The 21,572-nt window shown below is 35.1% G+C and overlaps 1 protein-coding gene across 7 annotated transcripts in view; it reads right to left on the bottom strand.

The window, feature by feature from the left end:
* GREB1L (GREB1 like retinoic acid receptor coactivator) overlaps positions 1 to 21,572 on the bottom strand; it is a 257,957-nt gene that overhangs the window by 79,630 nt on the left and 156,755 nt on the right. For all 7 annotated transcript variants that reach the window (XM_072735060.1, XM_072735063.1, XM_072735065.1 and 4 more), the window contains one exon: positions 2,914 to 3,042. In XM_072735060.1, the coding sequence (XP_072591161.1) occupies positions 2,914 to 3,042 (129 nt within the window). The remainder of the gene's footprint in view (positions 1 to 2,913; positions 3,043 to 21,572) is intronic.

Genomic DNA, 21,572 nt, shown 5'->3' with positions numbered 1-21,572 from the left:
TGTAAAACTGACTATAACCATCAGAGTTAGTAAATGTCACCTAAAAATAATTTTCTAGGATTCCAAGAGATCTTTTAGAATCATTTTCAGTGATGTCTTCAGAGATGGTGGGTGAAAGAAAGAGAAAACTTTTTTTTTTTAAACTTGGTATCTTGGAAATTTTCAAACTTACAAAAGTAGAGATAATAGTATAATAAAGTACATACCTACCACCCAGAGTCAACACTTATCAACACATGGCCAATCTTGCTTTAGATAAATATAGATTAAGATACTCCTCTCTTCCCCCTCACCCAACATACCCACATACCTGCTCTAGATTATTTTGAAGCAAACTTATTTATATTGTTTAATCCATAAATATTTCTGTATGAGTTTCTATAAAAGAAAAGAACTCCTAAAAACATAACTGTAATATCATTATATTTAAAATCAACAATGATTAATAATTTATTAATGCCAAAATATCCCATTAGAGTTCAAATTTACCCTAGTTATCTCAGAAGTGTTTTTTTTTTTACAGTGGACTTCCTCAAATTGGGGTTCCAAAAGAATCTACACATTGAATTTAGTTTTTATATCCCTTAAACCCCCTTTTAAAAAACTTAATTTATTAATATAATAATATTCACATTTTGCACTATATAATAGTGTTCACATTTCATGGACTGTCTCACAAATTTTAAAAATAATTTGTTTGAATCAGGATAAGGTCATACACTGCAGATAGATTTAGGATGATGTCATTTTTGCTGAGCAAGTTTTCCAGACTCTGTATAGTGTCAGTTGCATCCCTTTCCCCACCCCCCCCAAGAGCCTCCCTTAATCTATAGGGTTCCCCTTCTTTTTTTTTTCCAATTAATTTGCTGAAAATCTGGCAGAATTTTACATTGTCTGAATTTTGCTAATTGGCTATCCATGGTGTCACTTCACATCCCCTCTATTTCCTATATATTAATTGTTAGATATAGAGGCTTGTTTATTTATTTTTATTTTATTTTTTTATAATAAAATTATTTTTTATTGGTGTTCAATTTACCAACATACAGTAGAGGCTTGTTTAGATTTACGTTTTAGTTTTTGGGCAAGAGCATCTCATAAATATTGCCATATTCTTCCGTCAGCAGGCACATGATAACTAGCTTTCTTTCTTCTTAACATTTTAACATTGATCAGTGGGTTCAAGAGTTGTTAACCTAAGTCTCAAATTATAAAACTGTCCATCAGCCCTTCGTCTGGTGGTTTTAGCAACCATGCTGGTTACTGCCAGGATCTATAATTTTATTAACTTCGTTAATACCGTAAAACCTTGGGTTCAGTTTGTTCAAGTCTATAATCTAACCAGAAGGAAGATCCTGCAAAAACTGTTGGAACAGTGCAGCCCCGGGGGCTTGGTGGTTTAGCGCCACCTTCAGTCTGGGGCGTGATCCTGGATCAAGTCCCACATCCGGCTCCCTGCATGGAGCTTGCTTCTCCTTCTGCTTGTGTCTCTGCCTCTCTCTGTGTGTGTTTCTCGTGAATAAATAAATAAAATCTTTAAAAAAACTGTTGGAACAGAATAAGAATAAAGGTGGTCAGGATAAATTATGATACCTAACTGTCATTAAATTTCCAAGAATGATAGGCTCTTTCTTCTCATTCTTCTTCTACCTCTCTGACCACTTCTTTTCCTTAAACTCTGGAATTTCCTAAAATGTTATCCTTAGTTAACAGCTTGCCCTACCCTACCTTTCTCTTTAGCAGATCCTATTTACCCTTGTGATTTTAATCTCATGTACAATAAATTAGATGACTGTTGAGCAGCTCCACTTGGACATTTCATGAGTATCTCAAAGTCAACATGTCCACAGTTGATCTCACAATCTCTTCCTGAAGAAACTGCTCCTTATGTATTTCCTGTCTTAAATAATTGTGTCACCATTAGCAGACAGATGGGTACACACTAAGACCCCTTTTTCTGCTTCATGCTTACGTTAATCAGCCAAATTCTTCTGATTTTACTTCCTGAGTAGTTCTCCAATCTGTTTTCTCCTCTCCAACTCAGGTCAAGGGCCTCATCATTTCTCACCTAGACTATTGAAATGACTTCCAACTAATTTTCTACCTTCTTTTTTTCTTTTCTGCTCAAGTTCAAAAGTGTTCTAGCTCAAGTTCAAATCAGATCATGTTACTCCTTTGTTCTGTAAGTTATAGTATAAAATTATGCTTCTTACCTGGCCTCCTGTGACCTTTCCCTTGCCCACTACTTACTCCCCTCCTGCCACTCCCTGAGTTTTACATTTTATGGTTCTAACAAGTCCAAACCACTGGAAGTTCCTGCACATGTCATACTGCTTCTTTCCTTTCCTTTCCCTTCAAGCTTTGATCCTGGCTTTCCCCTGAATTTGAAATATCTTACCCCACTCCTCCACGCAGCGAGTATCTCCTCATAGTTTAAAACCAGGCTCCTCCAATAACTCATTCTTCATTATTCTCTAAAATGCTGTGCTAAAAACTCTCTCCCTCCTTTGTGCTCCCCCAACGAATTGTTGTATTTACTGCAGTGTACTGAAAATATTTTCCTATAGGTCTATCTCCTCTGCTAGGTTATAAGTACATTATAAGTCAAGGATTGAGCTTTATTTGTATTTGTATCCTCTGTTCCTCAAAATAGCAGGTGCCCAATAAATCAATAAATGTTTGCTGAACAGAACCAACCTCTGTCTCCCCATGTGCCAGATATCATTCCTTGACTCTTCTGGCTAGAGCATAAGGAATACAAAACTTTGTATAATAATAATAATACAATATTATAGACTGTCTTCAACTGATGGGAAAGAGCTGTTTTCTTCTACCCAATTGGTAACATGATTTCACACAAATTTTTTATAAACTATGTATTTACCAAAGAAATATAAGTGAGGAAAACATCACCTGCAGCAAAAGTCTTCCCTACAACCTGCAAAGATAAAGCCAGTGGTTTCACAACATTCTTATTCCGGGTCAGGTCCTGAGCTCCACTTAAATTGATTGCAGAATTAGCTGAACTGAGAATCGGTGAATCTGGAAAATGAAAGAGGTTGTTCAAATTAGAAACTATTTTATATGCAGGAAGGAAGTTAATTCAATAAGAATGAAGTGAGAGAAAGCAGATTGTAAAATTTCAGTTTTATTCTTGACCTATTTTAAGAAAGTCAGTTTCTCTGTATTCAGGTTTTACTTTCTTTTTATCTATTCAGCAAAAAATCACTAGAAGTTCCTATGTACTGGGTACTAGTCTAAGCACTTTAATATATCAATTCATTAATGCCTATAAAAACTGAATGGGGTAGGTAGTACTACCTTAAGAAGTAGTAGTCATTTAACTTGATCAAAGTCATATGATGTGGGATCAAGGATATTACTATATGCCATATTAACACTATCTCCACAGCTCCCCTTAAAGCTGTATTTTAATGAAATATATTTATCTCCTTTCAGATGATGTTGTCACTTAAAAGGTGCCCTGCAAACTAAGTCATTGCAATGTAGGAGAAAGCACTTTCCTCTGAGGGAAAGTTTGCTTTAAGTTTTGGAATTAACTCAAATTAATTTACCTATGTAAACCAGGCATATCCAAAAGAAGGTTCCTATTTGGATTCAGAAAATAATTCAGCTCAGAAAAACTACATGCCATTTCAGACAGGCTATGGGGAACATTAACACAAAAGCCAAATGGATTATTCCAAAATGACTATAAATGAGTATAAACTCCCAATCCTTGACTCTACTCTGCCAGAATGGCTTAATCAATTAATACCAGCAAGTGTTGAAAGGGATCATTAAAACTTTCTGAGAGTTTGAAAAGAAAAAATGCTCTAAAGAGTAGGATATTGATGGTACTACATTAGGAATTATCCAAAAAATAAGTATTCAGGGGCGCCTGGGTGGCTCTGTCAGTTAAGCATATGCCTTCTGCTCAGGTCATGATCCCAGGGTCCTGGGATCGAACCCTGTGTCCAGGCTCCCTGGTCAGTGAGGGGCATGCTTCTCCCTCTCTCTCTGCTCCACCACCCCTCTACTCATGTTCTCTCTCTCATCCTCTCTTTCTCTCAAGTAAGTAAATAAAACCTTTAAAAAATAAGTATATAAACCACAGTGTGATTCCTGATATGTCTAATCAGTCTTCATAAGAAGTCAAAAAATTGAAATGGTCTTCTACTGGCTCAGAAGAGCTAATGTGCCTCTTTGAGGGCGGGACTTACCACCAGGGAGTGATTTTAAGGTCTATAGGAAGAATAGAGGTCAGCAAGTGCACATTCAACATTACAATGTTGCAGGGAACTGAAGACTGTTTTTCATGTCTTAATAGAGAATCTTATAGGGTAGAAATCCCAGATGAGTTTGCTGTGCTATTATATAGGTTGGTCGTTATGTTTCAGGCCACAATCATATTGCTTGGAACAAGACTAGTAACTTACTACAGTAGTTTATAATTTTAGCATATTTCTAATAATCCAGGTAAACATAAGTAAAATGTAGTTAATAAATTATGAAGGATAGCAATTCATCTTATTTTTTCAAATCACTGAATTCAAATTAGCAGAGATCAGTATTTATTAAATAATGAAAAAGAACAAAGCTAATGTACAGAAATTAATCTTCATAATAATGAACATTAATCAATAGATAAAATGCCTAGGAGTAAGCTTAATAAGAAATATACACAATTAGATGCAGAAAACTTTACAATACTTCTTAATATGATGTCTTGGATTTTTTTTAGCATATTCAGGGAAAAAAGGAGAGATAAAGTAAGATTAAATAATATTGGCCATATGCTCATAAATTTGAAGCTGGGTGATAGGTCCTGGTATTGGTTCATTATATTAGTCTTTTTAAAAAAGTTTTATTTAAATTCCAGTTAGTTAACATACAGTGTAGTATTAGTTTCAGATGTACAATATAGTGATTCAACAAATCCATGCATCATCCAGTGCAAATCACAACATGTGCACTCATTAATCCTTATCACCTATTTAACCCATCCCCCCATCCACCTCCCTTCTGGTAACCATCAGTTTGTCTTCATAGTTAAGAGTCTGTTTCTTGATTAGCCTCTTTCTTTTTTTCCCTTGCTTGTTTTGTTTCTTAAATTCCACATATGGATAAAATCATATGGTATTTGTCTTTCTCTGACTTTTTTCGCTTGGCATCATAACTCTAGCTCCTTTCATTTTGTTGCAAATAGCAAGATTTCATTCTTTTTATGGCTGAGTAATATTCCATTGTGTGTGTGTGTATGTATGTATATTGTGTATATATACATTTGTATATATATGCCACATCTTCTTTATCCATTCATCACTTGATGGACATTTGGGCTGTTTCCATAATTTAGCTATTGCAAATAATGCTGCAATAAACATCAAGGTACAAGTGTCCCTTTTTATTAGTATTTTTGTATTCTTTGAGTAAATACCTGGTGGTGCAATTGCTAGATCATAGGGTAATTCAACTTTTAACGTTTTGAGGAATCTCCATATTGTTTTCTACAATGGCTACCCCCGTTTGGATTCCCATCAACAGTGAATGAAGGTTCCCCTTCCTTCACATCCTTGCCAGTATCTGTGGTTTCTTGTGTTGTTGATTTTAGCCATTCTGATAGGTGGGAAGTGATATATCTCATTGTAGTTTTGCTTTGCATTTCCCTGATGATCAGTGCTGTTGAACATCTTTTCATGTGTCTGTTGGTCATCTGTATGTCTTCTTTGGAAAGATGTCTATTTATGTCTTCTGTCCATTTTTTAAATGGATTATTCATTTTTTGGATATTGAGTTTTATAAATTCTTTATATTTTGGATACTAACCCTTTATAAGATATGTCATTTGACAATATCTTCTCCCATTCCATAGTTGCCTTTCAGTTTTATTGACTGCTAGCCTATTTTCATATGTATTTTAACCTTTAATATTAAAGATTTCTAAAAATTAAAAAATATTTCTAAAGATCATGAAAACAGATCTGAACAAATATCAAGACATACCTTGTTTCTGAGTCGGAACATTCAACGTTAAAAAGATAAAATCAATCTAAGTTAATTAATGAACTTAATATGATCCTAAGAAAATACCAGTAAGTTTAGATATTATTAGAATTACTATTAAAACTATTAGAATGTTTAAAGTTGGCAAATTTATGTGATGTTGATATAAAAAATAAACATGCAAGGATAGCTGGAAACATTCTGAAAAATAAGAGAAATGAGGGGAGACTAGTATGATGATATAATAAGACTTACTATAAAACCTCAGTTTGAAGTAAATACTGTGGTTTTGGTGCATTAGTAAACAAAAGAATAGAATAAAAAAGTCAGTAAGAAATAGATGCAAATACATAAGAGAATTTTGTATAAAATAAAGGTAGTACCTCAAAGCAGCAATGAAGATGAGCCATTCAATAAATTGTATTGAGGCAATTTGATATATAAGAAAAAAATTAAGATGGACCTACATCTTACACTAAACACCAAAATGGACTGAAGATATACACTTAAAAAATGGAAGATACAGAAATAATAGGAAACAACACAGAAGTTACTTATCATCTTCAAAAGGAAAAGGTCAAACTATTGTTAAAAACACAGAAGCCATTAGAAAAGTTTAGATATTCAGCTCCACAAAAATATAAGAAATCTGTATGACAAAACACACTATAACCGTGCAAACAATAGCTAGAAGAGAATTGGAGTGGCCATATCAGAAAACATAGACTTTAAGACAAAAATTATTGGGATGCCTGGGTCGCTCCGCAGTTGAGTTTGCCTTCAGCTCAGGGCATGATTCCTGAGTCCTGGGATCGAGTTTCATATCAGGCCCCCGCCAGGGAGCTTGCTTCTCCCTCTGCCTATGTGTCTGCCTCTCTCTCTCTGTATGTCTCTCATGAATAAATTAATAGAATCTTTTTTTAAAAAAAGACAAAAATTATTATTAGAGGCAAAGTGAATTTAAATTTTAAAAATTAAATAAAAATTATTATTAGAGAAAAAGAAGGATATTTTATATTGATAAAAGGGTCAACCCACCAGGAAGACACAACAATTAAAAACATATATGCACCTACAATAGAGCCCCAGATTCACGATGTAAAGGTTGGCAGAACTGAAGGGAGAAATAGGCAATTCAAAAGTAATAGGTGGGGAACCCTGGGTGGCGCAGTGGTTTGGTGCCTGCCTTTGGCTCAGGGCGTGATCCTGGAGACCCGGGATCGAATCCCATGGCGGGCTCCCGGTGCATGGAGCCTGCTTCTCCCTCTGCCTATGTCTCTGCCTCTCTCTTTCTCTCTCTGTGACTATCATAAATAAAATAAAATAAAAAAATTAAAAAAAGTAATAGGTGAAGACTATAATATTCCACTTTCAATAATAAATAAACTAGGGAGATGATCAACAAGGAAACAGAAGACTCTTTTATAAATCAACTAGACTTAACTGACATCAATAAAACATTCTCCCAACAAAAGCAGAATACACATTCTTCTCAAGCGCCCAAGGAACATTCTCTAGGATAGATAATTTGAGAGATGATAAAACAAGCCTCAGTAAACTCAAAAGAAATGAAGTCTTACATATTACTTTCTCTGAACTCAATGGCCTCAAGTGAGCTATCAATAACAGAAGGAAATTTGAAAAATTCACAAACTGTGGAAATCAAACAACATACTCCTAAATAACCAATAGGTCAAAGAAGAAATCACAAGGGAAATTAGATATCACTTTAAGATCAATGAAAATGAAAACACAATGTATGGAAATTTATGAGATCCTGTTAAGTGCTCAGAAGGAAATTTATGGCTATAAGTGCCTATATTAAAACAGAAAAAAAATCAAATAAATAATCACCTTAAAAACTAGAAAAAGAAGAGCAAATTAAACCCAAAGTAAGCAGAAGAAAAATAAAGACTACAGCCAAAATGAATGAATAGGGAATAGAGAAACAATAGCAAAAATCAACAACACCAAGTTTGTTCTTTGAGTAGATAATGAAATTTACAAACTTTTTGCTAAACTGCCCAAGAACAAAAAAGAGAAAAGACGCAAATTACTAAAATGAAAAATGAACAAGAGGGAATTATGGCAACATTACTTCATTTTTTTTTAAAGATTTTATTTATTTATTCATGAGAGACACAGAGAGAGAGAGGCAGAGACACAGGCCGAGGGAGAAGCAGGCTCCATTCACAGAGCCCCACGTACTCGATCCCGGGATTCCAGGACCACGGCCCGGCCTGAAGGCGGCGCTAAACTGCTGAGCCACCTGGGGATCCCTGGCAACAGTACTTCTAAAAAAAAAGTTATGAAGGAATACTGTGAACAACTGTATGTCATTATTAGGACTGAATTATGTCTGCCCCCATCCCGCCAAACTCATATTTTGAAGTCCTAATGCTTAGTACTTTAGAAAGTGACAGTATTTGGAGACAGGGCTTTTAAAGAGGTATTTAAGGTTAAATTAAGTCATAAGGGTGAGGTGTTAATCTGACTGGTATTCTTATATAGCACCGAGTCCAGAAATAAACTGTTGCATTTTATGGGCAATTAAATTTTGACAAGAGTGCCAAGAAAATTCAATGGGTAAAAAAGCAGTCTTTTCAACAAATGATTATGGGACAACTGGATATCCACATTCAAAAAAATAAACTTGGATTCCTTCCTCACACCATATACAAAAATTAAGCAATGACGGATTATAGATCTTAATGTAAAAGCTAAAACTATACCACTCTTAGAAGAAAACACAGAGTAAATATTCATAGCCTTTCATTAGGCAGTGGTTTCCAAAAGCACAAGCAACAAAAGAAAAAATAAATGAACTTCATGAAAAAAAATGTGCTTCAAAGGACACCATCAACAGAGTAAAAAGGCGACCTATAGAGTGGGAAAAATATTTGCAACTCCTATGTTTGATAAAGGAATTGTATCCAATATAAGAAACTTTACAACTCAAGATAGGTAAATAACCCAACTGACAAATGGGCAAATGATTTGTACTGACATTTCTTCAAAGAAAATGTACAAATGACCAATAAGCACATGAAAAAATGCTCATCATTAGCCATTGGAGAAATACAAATTAAAACCACAGTAAGATAGTACTTTATGCCATTAGAATGTCTAAGATAAAAAACAGACAATGAAGAGTGCTGGTGAGGATATGAAACTGAACCCTCACACATTGCTGGTAGGAATGTAAAATGGTACAGACTCTTTGGAAAAAAGTTCCTCAAATGAGTATATACAGTTATTGTATGACCCAGGAATTCCACTCATAGGTATGAAATGAGGAACAAGTGAAAACATATTTCCACACAAAAATCTATATACACACATGTTCATAGCAGCATTATTCCTAATAGCTTCAAAGTGGAAACAATCCAAATGTCTATAAACTAATAATAAGTGGATAAATAAAATGTGGCATATCCATAAAATGGTATTTTGTTCAGCAGTAAAAAGGAATGAAGCAAGTACTGCTACATACTACAATATGGATGAAACTTGAAAACAATAAGCCAAATAAAAGAACCCAGTCACAAAAGGCCATATGTTGTATGATTCCATTTATATGAAATGCCCAGAATGGACAAGTTCATAGAAATAGAAAGTAGATTGTAGTTCCCAGGGACTGGAAGTGGAGGGTTGAAATAGAGAGTGACCAATAATGGATAGATGGTTTCTCTTGGATGGAGTAATGAAAATGTTCTGAAGTTTATGTGGTGATGGTTGCACAACTCTGTGAATATACTAAAAAATATTAATTGTACATTTAAAGAAAGATTTTATTTATTTATTTGACAGAGAGAGAGAGAGCGCAACACAAGCAGGGGAACAGTAGAGGGAGAGGGAGAAGCAAACTCCTCACTGAGCAGGGAGCCCAATATGAGGCTCTATCCCTATTGGGATCATGATCTGAGACAAAGGCAAACGCTTAACTGACTGACCCACCTATATGCCCATAATTGTACATTTTTAATGGGTAAATTGTAAGACATATGAATTATACCTCAATAAAGCTATTATTTTAAAAACACTATAAGCAAAATTATACACCAAGGATAATATTTATAAATCACTATTACACTATATTCCTGTCAACATAAGTCAATAAGAAAAAGGCTTACTATTGGAGATCCTATGTTGCCTCATACCAGATCCCTTTGGCCCATCTTTGATTTCAGCAGGAGCTATGGTGGACAGTTCTGTGTGAATTCAGATTCTTGGGGGCAGCATCTTACCTAAGCTCATATCTAGCTTCCTTGAGCTTTTTATCTCAGGGCCTTCTTCATGAAAGGCCATCAAGCTCTTAGCCTTGTGTGTGGTCTAGAAATGTGAGGAAGTTTAACAATTCTGGGCAGCCCTGAACTAATGGAGAACTAAGAATAAATGTCCTAGCTTTCCATTCTTTGGAAGGATAGTTCTGGGAGGCATTCTGCATGCTTCTTACAGAATCTAGTAGATTCAAGCCTTCTTGGCTTACAGCAACTACACAGAAAACACACTTTTTTTTGGCTTCCTCCTGCTTGCAGGGATCACTATGCAAATAAACTACTCACACTCACATCTGTTCTTTGGGCTCTGATTTCAGCAGAACCCACACTATGATAAACAAGTCAAGGTAAAGGAACTTAAAGTTCATAGAAAGAAGATGCAAATAGTCTTTAAACAAATGCAAAGACCACTGAATGTCAACAATAAGGAAAATGCAAATTAAAACCACATATACTATTTTTCACCATCAGATTGACAAAATCCAAAAGTTCAAAAATAAACTTTGTTAGTGAGCTTCTGTGGGAATACAAACTGACACACATGTACTAGTAGAATCTCTATGGAGAGTAATTTACAGCATTTATAGGAATTACAGATGCGTACATGTTTGACCTAGGGTCATTGCATTGTTTGAAAACAACATAAATGCCCATCATTAGTGGATAGGGTAAATAAATTATGGCACATCCACATAGTATAACAGTACACAACAGTAAAAAATAATGAGGAAACTATTGATTTGGAAAGATTTCTAAGAGATAGCTATATGAAAAAGTGAAGTGCAGAACAGTTTTACAAAATACTGTCTTTGGAGTAAAAAAATGTTTAAAAATAAGAATCTATGCTTGTACTTGCTTGAATAGATATAAAAAAATCTAGAAAGATACATGAGAAACTAGTGACAGGGATTACCTGTTTGGTGGGGACATGTAGAAATGAGGGGGCATGGACGAGAAATTTCACTGTGTATGTGTGAATACAGCATTCTATCTATCTATACATGTATATTTCTTAAATGTAAATGTTTCAAAAACAATGTAATAAGTAAATCTTTAAAATAAAGATAGAAAATAGTTATATGTGGACCAACAACTGGCATCAGAACTACTTTACTGTACAAGGTGAGCATTTACTTCACTATTAGATTACATGATGTTAAAGGGTAATTCCATTTCAAGAAACTGTTTTTGCCAAGTTATCAATGATCTAATCCCCAAATCCAGGAGACACTTTTCAGTACCCATCATAGTGAATCCTCTTGCTGCATTTATTTATTTATTCAACAATTATTTACTGAGCACTTACCATGTGTCAATTTGCTAGGATCTATGGGTTAAGTGGTCAACAAGGTAAGCACTGTCCTTGTACAGGTTTTCCTCTGTCTACTAAAGCATTGGTGCTCTGCACCCGTTTATGTACCTCAAAAGAATCTGATAAGATTCCACAGTTCCATTTTGCATTTTTGAAAATTTATTTCACATATGTTATCACATATCATTGACAGATTTTGGAACATACCAATTATAGAATAATCAAAAAGCATAGATGAGCATTTGATAAGGTCAGAGTGAGCTTTCTAAAATGTAAATCCTATTATGTTATTCCCTAATATTTACCATTTTGCACATGCTTCTATTCTTGAATTTATTATGGATGGTGGACACTGGCATATTTAGCATTTAACACTAGCGGTTTTGATCATTTGGAAGTAGTCCCAAATGTCCAAAAATGTCACAGCCTGTCATCCTGCTTATACTCAGACATGGATTCCAACCCTGGGCTGTTGGGTAGTACCTGGTGTTTAGATAACCAGTAAGCAGCTGATTGCCTGATTCTCTCTACTAGTGATTTCACATCCATTTAAAGGAGGAACTTGTAAACACTGGAGGTATCACAGACTTGGGAAGTTCCTTGAGCGAGTCACAGCTCTGCTCTCTATGTTGTGGTTTGTAACTTCTTGTTTCTCCACTAGGTCATGAACTCCTTGAGGGCATTCCCAGCTCCTGGCACAATGTCTGTCATATCAGGGCTAAAGAAATAAAATGGGGAAAAAAAGCCAAAACAATCTCCTTATCCTCTTTGTGCAATAGTTCAATAACTCTTTGTTAGCCCAAAATCCCTGGGGGAAATTTTTTTCTAAAAAAAAAAAAGGGAAGTCATTTAGGTAGTAAGGATAAAGAGTTCAAATTCTGATTTTGCCATTTACTAGCTCTTTTCATCAAGTACTATTCCTTTCTAATATTCTGTTTCATGATCTGAAAAATGGTACTTATCTCACCATAACAGTTAACATGTTTAGCGCAGTGCCTAGAACACAGTAGATAATCAGTAAATATTCGTTTTGCTAATAAAAACCTTTTTTAAGTAGATGCCACACACTCAATAGGGGGCTTGAACTCATGACTCTGAAATCAAGAGCCACATGTTCTACCATTGAGCTAGCCAGGTGCCCCTACTTGGCTAAGTCTTGTTAAGGGTTATCCCCTTAACAAGATTGAGAACTTAAATCTTAACCATCACTCTTTCTGCCCTTGACACCTGTATAAAATGTGGACCACATAATTTGCTTCTTTCCCAAATAAAGTACACTGGACCTGTTTTCACATTCAGATTGCAACTAGAGTAATGTTTTTCCAGTAAGACACCATATGCTTATTAATGCTCTATGAGGCTGCAATAGTTATTTAGGTCAGCTGTGTTTTACTTTGGACTCAACTGAAACAAAATTCCCCCTAAAATTAATATTAAACAAGATACTTCCTAATCTGTTCTTACGCTGTTGATTTTTTAAACAGCTTTAAGTATAATTAACAATAAGTGCACATGCTTTAAGTAAACAATTTGATAAGTTTTTACATATATATGCCTGTGAAACTATCACCATGGTCAAATAATGAACATATTTATCATCCCTAAATCTTCTACCTCCTTGTACTTCCTCCTTCCTGTGTCTCCCTTGCTCCCCCATTCCCAATCACTGACCTGTTGTCACTATAGTTTGCACTTGCTAGAGTTACATATAAACAGACTAACACGATATTACTTTTTCTTTTGTTTGGCTTCTTTCACTCACCATAATTATTTTGAGATTCATTGCTGTTATGAGTATCAGTAGCTCATTACTGTTTATGGAGTTGTATTACATTGTATGGACATATAACAACGGATAAATATTCACCTAAAGGACATTTGGGTTGTTTCCAGTTTTTGTAATTACAAATAAAGCTGCTATGAACATTTTTTAAAAAGATTTTATTTATTCATTAGAGACACAGAGAGAGAGAGAGGCAGAGACACAGGCAGGCCAAGGGAGAAGCAGGCTCCATGCAGGGAGCCCCATGTGGGACTTGACCCCAATAATCCAGGACTATTCCCAGAGCCGAAGGCAGATGTACTTAACCACTGAGCCACCCAGGCATCCCATGTGCACAAGTTTTTATATGGTCATATATTTCCTTTCTCTTGGGCAAATATCTAGAAAACGGAATGGCTAGACTATATGATAGATATATGTTTAAGTTTCCAAGGAACTACCAAACTGTTTCCCAAAGTGGTTTTAACTGTTTTATCTTCTCAGCAGTGTATTAGAATTCCAATTCCTCCACATCAATGCTTGGTAAAGTCAGTCCTTTAATTTTAGTTATTCTAATAAATGTGTAGTGATATCTCATTGTTCTATTTGCATTTTGCTAATGCTAATGGTGTTAAGTATCTTTTCATGTGTTTAGTTGCCATCTATGTATCTTTTGCCCATTTTAAAAACTGGTTTGAGTTTTTTAAAAATCTTTCTTCTAAATACAATTCTTATATATGTTTTGCAAGGATTTCTACCCAGGCTGTGGCTTGTCTTTTCATTCTCTTACTAGTGTCTTCTAATAAGAATCTCTTAATTTTAATGGAGTCCCAATTTATCAATCTGTTCTTTTATGGATTGTTTTTGGTGCTGTATCTAAGAAATCTTTGCCTAACCCAGGACACAGATCCTTTTCCTGTTTTCTTATAGAAGTTACATATTTTGTAGTTTTACAGTTAAGTCTATGATCCACTTAAAATAGTTTTGTATGTGGTGTGAGATACGGATTGAAGTTCATGATTATGTATATGGATACCCAATTGTTCCAGCACTACTTGTTGAGGTTATCCTTTCTTTACTGCATTGATTGCCTTTGCGCCTTTGTTAAATGTACATATATGTGTGTGAGTTTATTTCTAAACTTTCTATTCTATTCCACTGATCTAACTGTATGTCTTTACACCAGTACCATGTTGTTTTAATTACTTCAGCTTTATAATTCTCAAAGTCAAGAAGTGTTAGCTTTCCAATTTTGTTCTTTTTCAGAGTTGTTTTGGCTATTTTTTTAAAATTTTTATTTATTTATGATAGTCACAGAGAGAGAGAGAGAGGCAGAGACATAGGCAGAGGGAGAAGCAGGCTCCATGCACCTGCCTGATGGCAGAGGGAGAAGCAGGCTCCATGCACCAGGAGCCTGATGTGGGATTCGATCCTGGGTCTCCAGGATCGTGCCCTGGGCCAAAGGCAGGCGCCAAACCACTGCGCCACCCAGGGATCCCTGTTTTGGCTATTTTAAGTCATTTGCATTTCCATATGAATTTTAGAATTAGCTTGTCAACTTCTACCAAAAAACCTCTGGAATTTGATTTGGATTATGTTGAATCCTCTCCAAATTGAACTACCATTTTTTTTTTTTAAGAACAAGATAGATTTATTTGCTTCTAATGTGCTAAGTTTTCAACATAAAACACTGAGGATTGAAAAAAATAATACTCTTAAGTGATATTTGCTTGATTATGAGATTAAAATGAAACAGACAAAACTTCACTGTTTCTCTTCCAAATTGCTGATGGTAAAAACACCACAGCACAGAGGTGACACTCTGGAGTCACATTGTCAGGATTTAAATTGTGGCTGTGCCACTTATGAGCTGTGTGGTCCTGGGCAACTTTCTTTTTTTTAAAATTTTATTTAAATTTAATTAATCAGCATATAATGTATTATTATTTTCAGAGGAAGAGGTTAATGATTCGCCAAATAATACCCAGTGCTCATTACATCAGGTGCCCTCCTTAACGTCTATCACCCAGTTTCCCCATCCCCCACTCTCTCCCCTCCAGCAACCCTGTTTGTTTCCTATGATTAAGAGTCTCTTATAGTTTGTCTCCCTCTCTGATTTTTGTATTGTTTTATTTTTTCCTCTCTTCTCCTATGATCCTCTGTTTTGTTTCTTAAATTCCAAATACGAGTGAGACCATATGATAATTGTCTTTCCCTGATTGACTTATTTCCCTTAGCACAATATCCTCTAGTGCTATCCATGTCATTGCAAATGGCAAGAATTTTTTTGATGGCTGAGTAGTAGTCCATTACATATATATATCTTCTTTATCCACTTATCTATTGATGGACATCTGGGTTCTTTCCATAGTTTGGCTATTGTGTGCATTGCTGCTATAAACATTAGAGTGATGTTGCCCCTTCGGATCACTACATTTGTATCTTCGGGGTAAATGCCCAGTAGTGCAACAGCTGGGTCATAGGGTACCTCTATTTTCAACTTTTTGAGGGACCTCCATACCGTTTTCCAGAGTGGCTGCATCAGCTTGCATTTCCACCAACAGTGTAAGAGGGTTCCCCTTTTTCTGCATCCTTGCCAACATTTGTCATTTCCTGACTTGTTAACTTTCACCATTCTGACTAGTGTGAGGTGGTATCTTGTTGTGGTTTTGATTTGTATTTCCCTGATGCTGAGTGATGTGGAGCATTTTTTCATGTGTCTGTTGGCCCTTTGTATGTCTTCTTTGGAGAAATGTCTGTTCATGTCTTCTGCCCATTTCTTGATTGGATTATTTGTTCTTTGGGTGTTGAGTTTGATGAGTTCTTTATAGATTTTGGATACTACCGCTTTATTTGATATGTCATTTGCAAATATCTTCTCTCATTCTATATTGATCATCTTTTGGTTTTGTAGACTGTTTCCTTTGCTGTGCAAAAGTTTTTTATCTTGATGAAGTCCCAATAGTTCATTTTTGCCTTTGTTTCCCTTGCTTTTGGAGACACATCTAGTAAGAAGATGCTGTGGCTGAGGTCAGAGAGGTTGCTGTTTGTGATCTCCTCTAGGATTTTGATGAATTCCTGTCTCATATTAGGTCTTTCATCCATTTTGAGTCTATTTTTGTGTTTGGTGTGAGGAAATGGCCCAGTTTCATTTTTCTGATAGTTTGTTGGTGGCATACAGAATATAATTGATATTTGTATCAATTGATATTTGTATCCTGAAATGTTGCTAAGCTCACTTATTAGTTCTAATAGCTTTTTTTGTTTATTTCACTAAAATTTCTACATAGATCACCTGTGGTCTATAAATAAAGACAGTTTTATGACTTCCTTTCTAATCTGGAAGCCTTTTCTTTCTTTTTCTTGCCTGACTGCACTGCTAGAATCTGCAGCTCAGCTGGATACAAGTAGTAAGAGCAGACATACCTGTCTTGTTATGATCTTGAGAAGAAAGCATTTAGGTATGTTAGCTGTGGATTTTTTATGGATGTTTATTATCAGGCTGAGGAAATTCCCTTTTTTCTAGTTTGTTAAGAGGTTTTATCAGGAATAATTATTGGATTTTGTCAATGTTTTTTTCCTGCATCTATTGAGATAATTATATGACTTTATTTTTTAGTTTGTTAACATGGTAAACATTAATTGATACTCAAATGTTAAACCAACCAAGCATTCCTGGGATAAATCCACTTGGTCATGATATATTACCCTCTTAACATATTGTTTGATTCAATATGCTAAAATTTTATTTAGAAATTTTTTGTTTATGAAAAAAAAGAAATTTTCTGTTTATGGAGTGAGTGCCTGCATAGCTCAATTGGGTAAGCATCAGACTCTTGGTTCCAGCAGGTTGTACTCTCAGGGTCGTAAGATCAAGCCCCATGTTAAGCTCTGTGCTGGGCTTGGAGCATACTTAAGATTCTCTCTCTCATTCTTCCTCTGCCCCTCCCACACTCACTCTGTCTCTCAAAAAATTTTTTTTGTATTTATTCATGAAAGACATTGGTTTGAACTTTTCTTAGAATGTCTTTGATTTTGTTATCAAAGTAATGCTGGCTAGAACGAGTTTGGAAAGTAGTCCAGTCTCTTCTATTATTTGGATGAGTTTATGTAGAACTGGTGTTATTTCATGTTTAAATATTTGTGGAATCTACCACAGAAGCCATTTGGGCCCGGAGGGTTTTTTTAAGGAAAGATATTAACCACATTTTAGTGTATTTAAAAGATATAGGGCTATTCAGGTTATCTATTTCTCTTTTTTTAAAGATGTATTTCTTTGAGAAACAGAGAGAGTGAGCACAAATGGGGAGTGGGGCAGAGGGAGAGAATCTCAAGCAGACTTCCCACTCAGCATGGAGCCCGGGGCAGAGCTTCATCCTACAACACAAGAGATCATGACTTGAGCAAAACCAAGAGTTGGACATTTAACTAACTGAGCCACCCAGATGCCCCAGTTATCTATCTATTTCTTATGTAAATTTTTGTAATTTGTCTTCCAAGGAATTTATTTCTCAACTTTTTTGTTATGAAATGTTCCTAACATTCGCTTATTATCCTTTTGATATCATTCAAATGGATAATGTCACCTCTCTCAGTCCCAATATTAATAATTTGGACTTGTTTTTTCCTAATAGTGTGGCTAGAGGTTTATTGACTTTTTCAAAGAACTGGTTTGGTTCTATTTTTTATTTTTCTATTGTTCTTCTGTTTTTTTCTATTTTTTTTTCTATTGTTCTTCTGTTTTTTATTTCACTGATTGCCACTTTGGTCTTTATTATTTCCCTTTTTCTGATTACTTTGGAGTTAATTTTCTTTTTCCTAGTTTCTTAAGATGGAAACTGAGTTCGATTCCAGATCTTCTTTCCTCTAAGATTTTTATTTACTCATTTGAGAGAGACAGAGACAGTGAGCAAGAGCATGAGCAGTGGAGAGGTTCAGAGGGAGAGGAAGAAGCAGACTCCCCAATGAACAGAGTGCCTAATGTGAGGCTAGATCCCAAGACCCCAGGATCCTAACCTAAGCCAAAGGCAGGTGCTTAACTGACTGAGCCACCTCGGGGGCCCCAACATCTTTTTTGTTTTCTAATATAGGTTTAATGCTATAAATTTCCCTCAAAATATTGCTTTAGTGGCATCCCAAAAATTTTGTTATGTTGCTTTTTCATTTCCATTCAATTCAAAATATTGTTAATTTCCTTTCAGGTTTCTCTTTTGATCCATGGATTGTTTAGAAATATGTGATTTAGTTTCCAAATATTTGGAGATTTTCCAGAGATCTTTCAGTTATCAATTTATAATATAATTAAATTTTAGGTAAAGAACATACTTTGTATTATTTGAATTCTCTCAAATATATTAAGATTTGTTTAATGAGCTTTGGTACAGCGAAGGAAACCATCAACAAAACCAAAAGAAAACCTATTAAATATGAGAAGATATTTGCAAATAATATGTCCAATAAGGTGTTGATATCCAAAATATATAAAGAACTTATACAACTCAACACCAAAAAAACAACAGAGGAAATTGGCAGAGGGCCCAAACAGACATTTTTCCAGAGAAAACACATAGATGGCTAGCAGACACATGAGAAGATGCTCAGCATCACTAATTACCAAAGAAATGCAAAATCAACACCACAACTAGACCTGTCCGTGTGGCTAAAATAAATTAGGCATGAAATATCAAGTGTTGATGAGGACGCACTAAAAAAGGAGTCCTCATTCACTGTTGGTAGGAATGTAAACTGGTGCAACCACTGTGGAAAACAGTATGAAGGCGCCTCAAAAAATTAAAATTAGAAATACCATACAAACCAGTAATTCCACTACTGGGTACTTTCCCAAAGAAAATGAAAACACTAATTTTAAAAGATGTATGTACCTCTATGTTTATTGCAGCATTATTTACAATAGCCAAGATATGCAAGCAACCTAAGTGTCCATCAACAGATGAATGGATAAGAAAGATGTGGTGTGCGTGCGTATGAATACACAATGGAATATGATGCAGCTTTAAAAACCAATGATATCATGCCATTTGGGACAACAAGGATGGACAAAGAGGGTTTTATAGTAAGTGAAATAAGTCTGACTGATAAAGACAAATATCATACAGTTTTGCTCATAAGTGAAATCTAAAAAACAACAACAAATTAAATGAATAAACAATGCAGAATCAGACCTATAAATACAGAAAACAAACTGATGGTTGCCAGAGGTAGTGGTAGAGGGCTGGGCGAACTGGGTGAAGGGGAGGCTGCAGATTTGCCTACTTCCAATCAGACATTGAGAATGTAGGCTCTTTCTTGGGCAGGGGTTGTAGTATTGCCTTCATCTCCTAATTTTATCCCCAGAATCTAGCATAGTACCTGACCTGCTGAAAAGTCTCAATAAACATTTGATGAATGAATGCAGGGGAATGAGGGGAAAGAAAATCAATACCAAAGCATTCCCAGCATATTTGGAAAAAGTAGACTGTGTTTTGGGGTTTTGTTTTCTTGGTATTTTTAGGAGGTCTGAAACAGTGCTCAGTCTAGAACAAAGTATTTTCCCTTACTGAGATAAGACCTTCCTAAGTATTCTATCCAATGTCTGATGAACCACGAAGTTTTCCTCTAGTTGATATGAACAGTTCCTGTTTCCTGGTCCTTTTTATTGGTTTTGGCCAGAAGCAAAGGTTGAGTTGGTCTGCTATTGATTTTTAGACTTTGGTTCTCCTCCTCTTCTTTTCCTGTACCTCCTGTCCCTTACTCTTAAAATCTGAGAAACATGAATATCTTACAGAATTTTATGTAGAGACCAGTATCATCTTTATATTCCTGTTCCTAGTACTCAGTTATTGACCAATAAAATTGTCAGTAGTGAGCAAAGAATGTTCAAATTCGGTTCTGCTGCCTTCTAGCTGTATCTTGGACTTGTCTATGCTAACCAAGTACTGGCCTTTTTTCCTACACATGCATAGAAAGCTAAAGAAAGATCAGAAAAGGCAGATATTTTCTACTGAGCTATATACATTTGGCTGAATCCTGAGAATTTTTAACTATGAAAAATATAAAAAATAGAAACAAACATGCTAAAAAATCTCACTTCTCTTACAATTGTTTTTTTCTGTCAGTATATACCCTTCTATGTTTTATCTGCATTATATTTTGCACATGACATAACAAAAATACACTTAATATTACTTCTTTTACTTAATATAATTACATTCTATGTGGCTGCATAGTGCCATAAATATCTTTTTTTAAAACATCTTTGTCATGTAAGCATGCTATTATTTGTTCAGTTGTTTCTATACTAAGGTAACTTCTCCTTTTTAGTTAATATAAAGAAGAACTTTAGTGACTATCTTGACTTTCCTTTTAGGTTATTTTCTTGGCTAATCCCCTAAACTGAGATTACTAGAGTAAAAGATATAAATATTTTTAATAAAGATTTTATTTTATTTATTTATTCATGAGAGGCAGAGACACAGGCAGAGGGAGAAGCAGGCTCCATGTAGGGAGCCCAATGTGGAACCCGATCCCAGGACTGGGATCACATCCTCAGCTAAACGCAGACATTCAACCACTGAGCCACCCAGGCGTCCTAAGATATAATTTTCAATGTTCTTGTTACATATTGCCAAATAGCTTTCTTTTTTAAAATTTTTTAATTTTTATTTATTTATTTTTTAACCAAATAGCTTTCTTAAAAGATTATACCACTGTTCATCTCTACCAGCCTGGCTGTGAGTGTTAGTCTTAATATTTCCTTGTTAGCAGTGTATATTATCACTTAAAATGAAATCTTGTAGCTAACATAATTAGTGAAAATTACTTTTCATTGTAATTACTTAGTTTCTTCATTTCTATGAAGTGGGCCATATTCCTTATACTTGCTAAATAGTGGATTTTTTTCTTTTGTAGGGGAGGAAGAGAGGTCTCACCAACACATTCATGGCCCCATGTTGGAGGGATATGATCATTGATTTTCTTTCTCCTCAATCCCCTGCATTAAATATTTATTGAGACTTTTCTCAATTTATTGAGACTTTTCAGCAGGCCAGGTACTATGCTAGGCTTTGGGGATAGAATTAGGAGAGGAAGGCAACACTACAACCCCTGTCCAAGAAAGAGCCTACATTCTTTTTTTTTTTTTTTTTTTTTTTTTTTTTTTATGATAGTCACAGAGAGAGAGAGAGAGAGAGAGAGAGAGAGAGAGAGAGAGGCA

This window comes from Vulpes vulpes, chromosome 13 (genome assembly GCF_048418805.1).
Source record: "Vulpes vulpes isolate BD-2025 chromosome 13, VulVul3, whole genome shotgun sequence".
Lineage (NCBI taxonomy): Eukaryota > Metazoa > Chordata > Mammalia > Carnivora > Canidae > Vulpes > Vulpes vulpes.
The sequence above is the reverse complement of the archived record's forward strand: the minus strand, read 5'-3'. Positions and strand labels throughout refer to the sequence as shown.